The sequence below is a fragment of the Ambystoma mexicanum genome, chromosome 7p (assembly GCF_040938575.1).
Source record: "Ambystoma mexicanum isolate Mex_15411 chromosome 7p, UKY_AmexF1_1, whole genome shotgun sequence".
Classification (NCBI taxonomy): domain Eukaryota; kingdom Metazoa; phylum Chordata; class Amphibia; order Caudata; family Ambystomatidae; genus Ambystoma; species Ambystoma mexicanum.
In genome coordinates, this window is record NC_090939.1 from 169,544,246 (window position 1) to 169,556,316 (window position 12,071).

The 12,071-nt window shown below is 40.9% G+C and overlaps 2 protein-coding genes across 5 annotated transcripts in view; one reads left to right on the forward strand and one right to left on the reverse strand.

Annotated features, from left to right (window-relative positions):
• GTPBP8 (GTP binding protein 8) overlaps window positions 1-12,071 on the reverse strand; it is a 630,806-nt gene that overhangs the window by 279,053 nt on the left and 339,682 nt on the right. For 2 of the 3 annotated variants that reach the window (XM_069636004.1, XM_069636003.1), the window contains exon 7: window positions 6,383-6,474. In XM_069636004.1, the coding sequence (XP_069492105.1) occupies window positions 6,383-6,474 (92 nt within the window). Of the gene's footprint in view, window positions 1-6,123; window positions 6,475-12,071 lie in introns of those variants that run through there. The other variant, XM_069636002.1, reaches the window with a different exon arrangement.
• Window positions 1-12,071, forward strand: part of LOC138525797 (aquaporin-3-like) — a 263,570-nt gene that overhangs the window by 240,417 nt on the left and 11,082 nt on the right. Inside the window, exon 6 of one of the 2 annotated variants that reach the window (XM_069636006.1) lies at window positions 646-1,801. The exons of the other annotated variant lie outside the window; for it this stretch is intronic. Within the exon in view, the coding sequence (XP_069492107.1) occupies window positions 646-838 (193 nt within the window). The 3' untranslated portion in view covers window positions 839-1,801. Of the gene's footprint in view, window positions 1-645; window positions 1,802-12,071 lie in introns of those variants that run through there. 2 annotated transcript variants of the gene reach the window in all.

Consider the following 12,071-nt stretch of genomic DNA (forward strand, 5'->3'; position numbering starts at 1 on the left):
TCTGCAGGTCTATGGATGCTTCTTAATCTGGACTGAAAGGTGTTTTGATTTTCAGAGGGGAAGCTGCTGAAAACCTCACTGCTAGGATTTTCCCCAATGTCTAGGAATTGTAGTAGTAACTTGTATGCAGTGAATCGAAGTAAGGGTTAATTTATGTAAATAGTTAAATGTTCTAAATGTTATTTATTTTAATGTCCCAACTTCAGCCCTTAATAGCCTTGTCCGTGAATCAAAACCATGCTGTCGTCTCACCCAAATGTAATGTGAATTCCAGTTGAGCAAGTGTCCCTCAGATTGGCCCACTTGGTTGCAGCTACTTCTGTTATAATGCGAATGGTAGAACTGTTGTATGAATCTGTATAAAGGGAATGCATTTACATTGGAAATACTTGGTAACCACAGCAAGGTACATACATTTGTTTTGTTGTAAAGATGCCAAAATTGGGGTGTCCGTTCTATGTCTGCATTCCTTTTAATTACGAAGAGTAGCCTGTAAAATGTGACTGAATTGCCCATTTTGTCTGAACTGTATAGAATCTAGGCGTTTCCCCTCTTCAAACCAAATGCATGTTTGTCCCTTTTTAAAGGTCCAATGTAGTCTGATGTTTGTGGACCCACTGCTGTGCAATGTGTTCTACTTTTCAGCGCTGGAAACCACTGGTGGTGGGTCCCAGTGTTGGGGCCCCTCGTGGGAGGCTTAATCGGCGCCATAATCTACGAGCTGTTTGTGGAATTCCATCATCCGCTGGATTCTGAGAAAGAGAACACCGAAAACGACAGCGTTGATCATCCAAATCGTTGTCCCCATTACAAACTAGTTCAGACGACCGCAGCCTAAGACTGCTTGTACTGTATTCTGTTTGCATTTGAGTGTCCCTTCTAGTTTTGGTTTGAGTTAACCATGGACGGGGTTGCATAATCTGAACAGGTTAATTTATGAACAATTATGATAATCCCAAATGCTATATTACATCCCTTCAACATAAACCACACCATGTTTATCGTTTAACTAGGATAGTTGAAAAAAGAAGACTAAATAAATCCTGGATAGTATTGACAATCTTAAAAGGGATGGAAGGCAGTCACTCCGGCGACTATAGATGGGTCTGCTAATGGATGATGAAATGGCGTCCTGCTTTCTATCTTGTATATTTATTTCTGGTCTCCTAAGTGATGGCCTGCAAAAGGGCATTGATCGTTTTCTCCCCACTGGTCCCTTGTTTTGAATTTGGGACATGAGGTTTTTCTAAATCCAGGGTCCTACTATGCATCTCTGAATTGAAGCGGTGAGGTAGTGTTTCATTGGGGACTCTAGGAGACGCATGTAGTCTGCCTATAAATCTGCATGCCTTAAATATTTTGTACCGTACGTTTCTCTCTTTTAAAATGCCACATCTTCTATGCACATTTAGGCTTAATTGCTGTTCCATTATGCCCAGAGTTCACCTGCATTGGAGAAAATGTAGACAGTATATTAGATGTACATTTTGTTCACCATTTTTGCCTGAATGGAAATGCAGTTTTTTTGTCTCTCAAATTCAGAATGTGCTTTTCACCTAAAAGGAAAACCCTTGGAAGCTGTTATGATTTAGGTAGTTTGAAAAACTGCAGGTTTGTCATAAGAAGGGCTAAATTGGGGGATTTTAACTCCTGTTCTGGACATATGGTATGAATTGCTTCCAGAAATATAGGCCGTTCTCGATTACTTTAAATTGATCTACTGCATCTTTTAATGTTTTATGTTCTTGGCTGTTGCATATTATTGAAATGTTTCTAATAAAGTATTTGTGTATACTGTCAATAGTTTATTTTTCAGATTATAGATGTTCGTTTGTCATTTTGGCATATGCATCTTGGTTGATTGGAGACATTGCATTGCTCTCTGCTTTTTGGCCTCTTGACCTCTTGTACAACCTAAATAGCATGCAGTAATTGATGGTTTATGGTAAATGGCATTTAGCATGGTCGCACGCATATCAAATTATCAGGTGTGTATGACCTCGCCCTCCACCACTGCAATTACTAATTAAAGACCTGGGTCAAAACTAATGACGTTGAAAGTTCCATTCATACGAGCTGAATCAAGATGCACTTGGTAAATGTCTTTTTATAGCAGCAAAGCGAATAAGCTAAATCAGCAGGAACCGAACATGCCCCGCCCAAATCACAGCAGGATTTATACACTTTTTCGAATACTGTGAGAAACCAGAGTGTATTCTCACTCCTCAACCCTTAGGATCCTCTATGCAGGTGGCCAGGGAAAGGCCATCGCTAATGGATCCTGACCCGAAGGGTGGTGAAGTGAGGGAGGGTCACCAGGGTGGAGCGGGTCCTTGGGACTGGGGTACCCTTGGGATGACACATGGTATCCCCCCTTTTCCTAATGACAACCAACCCCGCCCCAACCTTATTATAAATCAGCTCCCCTCATCTTTCCGCCATTGACACTCGACAGTACTTGGACAAAGAAGAGGCAACTAAGAGCAATGCACACTGTGCTCTTTTACCACTCTAGTACTGGGATGAGGAAGAGGCCTGTTAAGAGTAATGGTCAGGTATACCCATTTAATTGTGGTCCGGCAAAGTGGAACAATAACACCTGCAGCCTGTTAAAGGACTGCATTTTTATAAATGGAGCCCAACCCAGTGAGGAAGGGGGAACAACGGAAGGACCAGGAGGCTGGTGCAGCAAGCAGAGGACCCTCCAACCTGGAGGGGGGTGGGGTGGGGTGAGGGGAGTCTAGTCCCTGGAGCAGAGCGGGGATAAGGAAGCTGTGCTGGGAGGCTGCCCCTTTCCTTTCAAATCAGTGTGTTTGTTCCACCCGAGGAGTGTCTGAGGGGCAGGATATGGAGCCCTGACACTCGAGAGAAGGCTGTGATCTGCGCTGCAGAATCGACTTTCAAAGCGACCAGTGAGTTTCTGGAAATGGAGAAACCCGGTGCGTGTTTCCTGAAATCCTTTTTCGGGGTGGTTGCGTGTAGCGGGATACATGTTTGGAAGGTCTCCGAATATTGAATGATTCATAAAAAGGAAACTAACAAATCTACTTGTCAATTACTTAACTCTAAAACTTGGAGAACCATCTCCGGTTCCGGAAGCACCTCAAGACCTTCCTCTTTGCTTCTGCCTTCTCCCCTGCTGATTCTGCTCTCCTTCGGCACCATGCACCTGGCCACCCCCTGTCCTCCGGGCCCAGGTGCCTGCTCATCTTGCCACCCTCACGCACTGCCTCCGGGCCACCCTTTGCACTGGGGTCTGTATCTGTACCCATACAGCCCTCCGCGTTTCTTCCTGCACTTTCAGACCTACCCGGCCTGCTGCCATAAACCCAGCACTTGCCACTTGCTGGCTGCACTCCCATTGTTGCCTTTTTATTTATTTTATTATTTGTGTTTTTTTCTTCCTCGCTCCGCACTCTCCTTCTGTTACCCCTTCCATGCACTTCCCCCCCCCCCCTCTACTTGCGCGTTCTCAATGTCACTGGCCCTAGTTGTTTTTGTTCTCCCCTGTTCCCCTTTTGTTGTGCTCTTAAACACTTGTGTATGAGCACGATAAAAATAAAATATCAATTAACTGAAGGAAATACTTTTTATCAGAGTTTTCGAAAGTCTCCGAAAGCTGAACAAACTAAAGTGAAATGAACACTTATATTGTAACCTACTAAAGAAAGGGAAATATTTTACATCGGAGTGATCGCGTGTGGCAAGAAACACATTTTCAAAGGTGTCCAAACATTGAACCATCTAGTTAAACAATTATTGAACCACAAAATGAAGGGAAAAAGAACCCTAAGCTAAAGCCTTCATTATTGAATACCGAATTGATCTAAAACTTCTACAAACAGATGAACGCCACCAAGAGGAGAGAAAGATTAAATCCATATAAACCATCCTACATTGAAGTGCTAAAATGAACCTAATTCTAAGCCAACTACAGTGTGCTGAAACATAAGGTGTTTGAAAAGAACAGATAAAAAGATGTTGAAGCCTAATATACAGTGATATTTTTTTCAGCATGTGTGAAAGCTACAAAATAGTCCAACTATGTATTCGACAACAACATTTAACTAACTCTACTGTGGAAGACAAGAACATTTTGTGTTTGAAGTGTGGCACTTGGAGCTTAGGTAAGGGAACCCTGAGATCTGACGAGGAACATTTCACTTCAAGGATGTTTGAATTATGTGACTTGGAGCTTCCGGAAGGGCACCTAGAGTCCTAACCTGGGGAAGGAGAGCCAGAGACTTGAAAAGACTAATTGCTTTCCAACTCTCACAGGTTTGACAATTGTCTTCAGGGGTGAACCGTTAAGTTTCAATTGCCTGACTCCTGCCATGGCTTTTAGGCTTAATTGCCTGACCACCACATCGACATGCCTTTCCAGTCCTCTTCCTCGTCTCAGTCCCTTTCTGGGACATGTAGTTTGTTTTTACCAAAGTCAAGATTTTGGCTGTGGGTTTTAACTTTTATAGAGGAAGATGGTTTAGAGAAGACATTTCCACAATCCTTTGTAGTGCATCCTTGGAATTGAGGAGGGCATTTATTTTTAAATACCAAACGTCTTTCTTTTGGTATAGTGTTTTGATGTTACAACCTTAGATTTAATAAAAGGTTGAGAGATATTAAAATTACAATAAGCTATGACCTTTTCTGGCACAGTGGTAAGAATTTCCCTGTTATAGGAATAATACTGTGCCTCATCCCACGGATTCTCCTGTGCCCTGTCTCTACCCAGGTGATTCTCCCACAGTATGCTAGCTCCAGGGTTGTTCTCAGGCAGCGTCGGCCTTCCTCTGGCCACCTGGGAGGAGACTTTAGGCAGGGTTTCAATGAGGGATCTGCAGGATTCTTCCCAGGTTCCCAGTGCCTTCCCTGTCCCCCTCGGTGTACCTTCTAACTTGGTCCCCAAGGGTTCCAGTCCTTGGAAAAACTGGCGAGCTTCTCTGGCTTCCCCTTGGCTCTTGCCATCTGCTTTCGGCGGCTCTGCCATGCTGGTTTCTCCCCGCATGTCGGTTCTCAGCTAGACCACTCGGTTGGCTTCCTTCCTGCCACTGACGTTGGTTTTCCAAGCCTTCAGGTGAGTTGAGGCTCTCTTCTGCCTTTTCAGATGATGACTTCCTTCTCCCGACGTCCGGTTCTGCAGCATGTCCTCTGCGTGGCTTCGGTCTCTGGCTCTATGCGCCCCTGGAACATCTAAACGAAGGAGTGTACCCTTACTGATACTGTTTCAAACCACAGAAATTTTAGGTCAACAGATATTTAATTCTCTAGATCTGTCCACTAGCTTTGATTTTTTTGGGTAGAGTTAGGTTTCCTTATTCTAGAAATCCTACGACTGAATCATCCGCTGTTTGTAGATTTCCACTCACTTAGTGGAGTTGCTATATGTTTCAAAAACATGTGTTTACATGATTATTACTAAGGTTGACAAATGTGTGGACAGGAAAACAAATAGTCAATTCCTGGTTCAAAAAAGGTAAATCTTATATTTTCAGCAAAAAGCATAACAGAAAATCAACATAGTTATAATCTCAACCAAGGGCATAGAAAGAAACAATACATCCACATTGTGCATGTAGTGGAGTACAATTGACCAAGTTCAAAAATACAAAATAATATTATGAGATATGCATATAGGAGAAACAAAAGCAAAGAACAATGCTGGTTAGTTAAATCACTAACAAGACATATAGTAAGAGTGAAGAAAAATCAGATGCATGGTAATAGTTCAATGAGTTCATTGCATCATAGATCCCCATGGTGGGAACTTTTAGTTCTCCCTCCTTAAAGTTGTTTTGTACAGAGCAATTAATGCTGCAGGGTCATTAAATACAAGATATCTTATCCTTGCCAACGTGAGGGTTGTTGGATGGATCAAAAGAATCCAGAGGACAGGGTTATGGATGTTCAATTCAGTTCCCTGTGTTGTTCACGTTTCGGCAGTAGAGTACTAAAATAAGTCCACCTTCATCAGGGCTCCTATTCGGGGACCCTGTAAGGAATACATGGATATCAAGTGAGTGGGGTGGTGCTGTGGGTGCCCATGGTATTGGGGCACTAATTCAAATAATTTATTCTCTCAGCACCGGTCGGAAGGCTTACCTGCCGGTGCTTCAAATCCCAAGTGCTCTGGTTCAAGCCACACAGGGGATAGTGGCAGGCAACGGGACTGCTCGCATAGGTAACCAGGAGATGTGAAGATTGTCAGTCAAATTCACATCTGGGTGTCTCTATAATTTTTTTTTAAAGAACATGGAGCTGTATGAGAAGAGTACCAATATCTCATATGGTGATGTTAATAGATTGGTATAATTCAATGTGTGGTGCTGTACTGCCTCCGATACATGAATTGGAAATAACATTATAACGGGGTCTCTTGTACCTGGTTTAGATGTAGTATCGTTACTTTGGTATACTCCAATCCTGTCGGCATCAGGTACAGGCTGATGACTGGTACTGACTTGCAGATGGCTCCTATGGGGAGAGAGCAAGAACAAAGTACCGGCACCTTATTCAGGTCAGTTTGCTAATGTTGTACAGCAGCTGAATATCTGTGAAGTTGCATCAATGTGAAGTTGGTATTTCATTAAATGCATGTGTTTTAGATGAAAAAGGCTGGATTTTGAAAATTTAACAATGCATGCATAAAGTGTACACCGAGTAGGCAAAATCTCATGTGGTGCCATGTCTCAGCATGGAAGACGAGATATAGCTGAGGTGTTATAATACTCAACCCAAAATACGCCAGGCGTTTGTCACTTGCTACTGTGGGAAGAGAAAAAGTCGGCCGCGTAAACCAGTGTGCCGGGAGAAAAAGAAAGCAGGCTGTCAGGCTAATGAAGTGTGGATGAAATGAGGGAGAGCGCTTGTGTGAGCGCTCTGCGGAATTCGCCGGAGAGGGCTTACCTCTTGCTCGACGTGTTCACAGCCGCATGAGTCAGCTGGAACTGGTGCAGAGGGAAGCGGGAGGGTGCGCCGTCTAGTCCGTGCAGCCTGGGTTGAAGGGTGTGCTCGCTCGGCGTCTGCATTGCAATATGCCCGTAACCATGTGGATCGCGCTTGCACTGAAGTCTGGTGATTGTGTTTACAATTGTTGGAGCAGGACTGATGCTGACAAAAGTCCTTCATCAGTTTTACTGGTAGGTCAGCTCTTGAATCTCGGCTGGCTAGTATTTTTGTCTTGGTTCCATGTAGCATTGCCCTGCTCTTCTTCGTGTCAGTACTTGTGGAGCCATCTACTCCTGTATTTTCCTCACTCTTTCCCATCACAGCATTATCGATCTGACAGACTGCTACTATGCATAAAGTAACTAACAGAAGAAAGAGGAGTCGTAGACGATGGGGGTGCTTGGGCCCTATTTGTGTTGTGTGGTGGATCATGTAGGGCAGAATGGTGGTTGCCATTCCACATTGTCCCTTGATAGTCTTCCCTCCCGTTCTCCCCCCAGGGGGACTAAAGGGTAGCAGCCTCATCTCCCTGGCCCCATGGGAAGGGTGCCCCTTTGGGGAAGAAGTGGGATTTGTCACACAGGTCCATAATTGTTGTTGGCACGAGCATAACGCCCAAGTCAAAAATGGGCTGCAATTGCTGTCAATGCAAAAAATAATTTCGATGTGCGGTGCTATTTAGAAAAGTTATTGATATGATAGAGACTGGGTCTTTTCTGTAGGAAAATAGTCTGCCTGTTATATCTTAAACCGGCGCTGCGCTTTTTGCTGTAGTGTATTTTCACCATGCTTCCAAGTAGAGGCTCCCAAGAAGGCTGCCCAGTTTATCCTCACTTCTACATAATATTTGGTCCAATGAGCATATTGGGGGTGAGTCTGATGGAATTATAGCACATTTTTTGTTTTTTTGGGTATCTAACTTATTTACTTCTATAGAGCCAACTAAAGAATATACTTTTAAAGTTTCTTTGGGTACACAATAACCACAGTAAATGTCCGGAGAGACAGCTGTTTTCCTGGGTAACAACTTTTAATCCTCTATTCAAATAATTACTAATATAGTTTTCAGGATGTATCCAAGTAAATCTCCTACCTGTTTATATGCAGTAGAGTAGTGTTTACGTTTTCTCAGCAGTTATTTCTCGATTATTTCCTTCAAAAAGTATTCTATTCTTTAATAGGAGTTTTCATATGTATAAGAATAATTTTACATTAAATCAATGATTCAAACATATGTTTTCTATTATTTTGATATAACTAACATTCACAATTATTAAGGAGACCTTTGTCTTTTCAAATTAACCACCAGCGACATCATGATTTAATGTGTATCAATTGGACTCAATGTGGAAGATATTAGTTAATTTGCTCCATTCTGTCGTTTTATAGCTCTGCACTGTTTTACGCTTGTTGTGAGTTTTTAACTTTTGGGCAGACTTTATATTGAGAATAGATTTTAGCTGTGTTGTCTAAATGAATATGCCTGCACTTTTCAAGGGTCTTTTTATGAGTTAATGGTTACTATTTATAATATCTTGAGCTATGTATTCCATATGGACTATTCTCTATTTTTTTGACCATCGACATCCGATATCTAGTACTGTATATTAGCGGTATCTTCTCATATTGTCACAAGCATTGACACCCCCTAGAATAAGTACTGCCTGTTGCGTTTTTTTGCACTATCTAGCATTATTTGCACTTGCTATTTTGCACATTAATGAGAATATTAATCCATCTGTGCTAAAGTTACCTCTTTCCCCTCTTTGAACGACGTTATGCTTTTGAAATTTTATTTAGCACCATTACACTTTGCTTGTTTATAGCATATATTTCAATGTGGTATATGCATTGTCAATGCTATATATCTATTTAGATCTAGATATTGGTGTTTTAGAAACGCATACATGATTATTCATTGGTATTTATAATGGTACCGTTGGATATAGTTTATTTGCTATAGCCACCCTTAAGACAGTGCAGTATCTACGGCGGTGTGTATTTCAACATTCGCCACAGTGCTACCATGGAAGACTCAATTAGAGTTTCACTAGAGTATTTGCTGTGGATCAGTGTGTTTTAATAATAAGTGTAATTCGGTTTTTCATATACAATGAATATGAATGATGTAGGCATTTGCCAATATTCTATAATTGATTATATGTGTCGGCAACTGAATACTGTGATCACCTCCAAGTAAATACCCACGTGCATAGATTTAAGGGCTGGGATCTGAAACCAACAGTTATTGATTGAGCTGTTTACTTATTAATGCAGTTGCACTTTTTTGCTTCTAGAAATGTATATATTGTTGAATACTCACTGAATGTTCATCTACTGTCTACAGAATTCATATGGATGCTCTATTAAGTAGGCATTTGCCCCATTAGCCATATTATCTGTATGAATGGGCACTAGTTGAAAATGGCTAACCTACATGATGGCTTGTTTGAGATGTGTTGTATCACATGACCGTATTCAGAAGAGGAAGCGACAATCTTTGTAACTTTAAGTGAAGCATGTTATGTGCTGACTGTTTAACTTGCCTGAAGAAATCTGATTCACGGACAGAACGTGTGGCGATTTTTCATGTGGGTATATTCTGTAATCTGCCATGAGTTTAACATGTGGACTAAAGAAGATTGTCTTTCGTTTGGATTTTATTTTGAATTAAAATAGATTTACAGCATTAGCTGAACTTTTACACAACTTGGCCCCCACGAGTGCCCGGGTAATTTTTTGCGTTTCATGACTGCCGTAACTTTCCATCTGTAGTCTGGCAGCCTAACGCTTTTCCTGCTTCTCTCTAATGGAAGTTTTTCTTTTAATCCATACTAAACCGGAGGCGCCCATGATGAGACTTAGCACCACATTTTGAAAAAAGGAAGCTGGCTGTTGGAACAATTATTAAACATCACTCGCTATTCTTCTTAGTAAAGTTGTTCATTGTAATTTAGATTGTTCTTTAAGAGTTCCATTTCTTTTCTGTATCTTGAAATGTGACTAGCAAAAAGGTATTGTAGACACTGTGGTCGTGTACTGTAACAGATGGCAATCCTTCACACCAGGTCTCTGCCTGATCATATCAATAGGATTATGAACCGGTGTTCTCTGATGCGATCCTCTTGGGGAAGATTAAACACAACAAAAATGATTTGCCCATCAGTCTCTTCTCAATTAGCAATGCTGCCCAACTTTTTAACTCTGGCACAGGGAGCTTGTTTTCTGCCAGAAGTGCTTTTGCAGGTATGTTTTTAGCACCCACGTGGCTTGATGATGCATAGCAAATTCTGTGGTCCTTTTACTTCTGGAATTATAACCAAGCAAGGTTACTGAGAACCTGGAGCAGCAGCAGTTTGCTTTGCTCTTAGTCTCCCAACAAACTTTTTAATTTTTTTTTTTATTTTTTCAATTTAAAATGTTTTGTTTGAATTAACAAACTTTTCATTTGTCCCTACATAGACAATATCCTTCAATTTACTCATCTGTTTCGTCTCGTAATGTCATTCAAAAATTTGATCACGATGAATATAAGGCGTTGGTTACTTCCTTCGAGGAGTTCCGCCCATCTTTCCTCTGTTAATTGTTTCAGAAATTTTAAAGAAATCTTTGTACAAGTCTCTTTTCTCTTTCAATGCCGGGCATACCATAATCAAATGGAATAAAGTTTCTGGTCTCATTTGTTTGCTGAAGCGACAGGTATCCGATTTTATCTATCAATGCTTGGTATTCGCAAGTCGGCAATATATTTAACCGAAAACGCAGAAACAAGTCACGAATACGGCAGCTGGGGAATTGTGCCAAATATTTCGGTAATTGGTTAAGCGCCCTCACCTCGGTTTCTGCATGCAAGTGTCGTTTTGTACTTTTTCTGTGCTTCTATTGTTCTTAACCAATCATTCGTTTGTAATTTCCGTTTTGCATATTGTGGTCTATTAAGTAATAATTCCTATGTGATGTCTTCCGCTCTCATTTTCGCTTTGATTTCATTAGACCATTTCGATAGTGCTGCTATTTGAAGAGGTTCCTTTTTTTCTCTTAGAATCTCCAAGGCTGGTATTTCTTCTTCAGACATGATTTTCCTTAACAAGTCCATTTGTTTCCACGGTACTATTGATTGTAAGGCTAGTTCAAATCTTAGTCTGTTCATTGGAAATATTTTCGGTAAGGCGAGGGTTTTCCTCCAGAATAGTGCTTCATAGTACGGCCATCTCATTATGTTTTGATTAACAATTGTCTCACTTGCATATGTCAGAATTGGGATTACTTTCTGTTTATACAGCAGAATTGTGTCTTTTAGAGAAGGTCCCATATTTTGCATGGAAGAAACGTCCTTGTTTTGCCAAAGAGCTTGCTTTTGCCTCAATGTGATGTTGCCATTCTGCTTCATTTGCTGATGGATTGATTAATGCCCCTAAATATTTGATTGTTTTGGTTGTCAAGATCATTTGGTTTCCTATTTGAATCTTCAAATTAGGTTTTCTTTGTTTTTAGATTAATCAGTTTCATTATTCTTGTCTTGTCAGTATTGATTTGTAACTTATTGTTCACCATGTACTCTTGTGCTTTATTCACTGTTTGTTGCAATCCTTTTAATATTTTGTCCAAAATAATATCTGCATAGATTAGCGTTTGGATTGTTTCATTGTTCATTTTTGGTGGATTCGCAATGTTTTGGATTTTTTCTCCAAAATCATAAGTAAATAGATTATAGAGACATGCGGCCAATGGACAGCCTTGCTTCAGTCCGTTTTCCGATGGAATAAATTCGGTCACTCTTCCCTCTTTCGTCAATCGAACACATCGATGTATTTGAATATAGTTTTTATCGGATTCAGAATATTAGGAGGGCAACCCCAATCTCTTAACTTAGCCCATAACAGTTGTCTATTGACTGAATCAAAGGCAGTTCTTAGGTCTATGAAGATGGCATATAGTTGTTGTGATTTAGCCATTGCTTCATATTTCAACATGTTCAGCAGTAGGAGGTTGACATTGGTGCCTATTCGTTTTACAAATCCTGTTTGTCTTTTTGCTTTTTTGTTGTTATCCTGCGCCCATTGAGTCAGCTTTGTTTGAAGGAAACCAGCGAATAGTTTTCCCAATGGGTCCAGTAAGGCTAT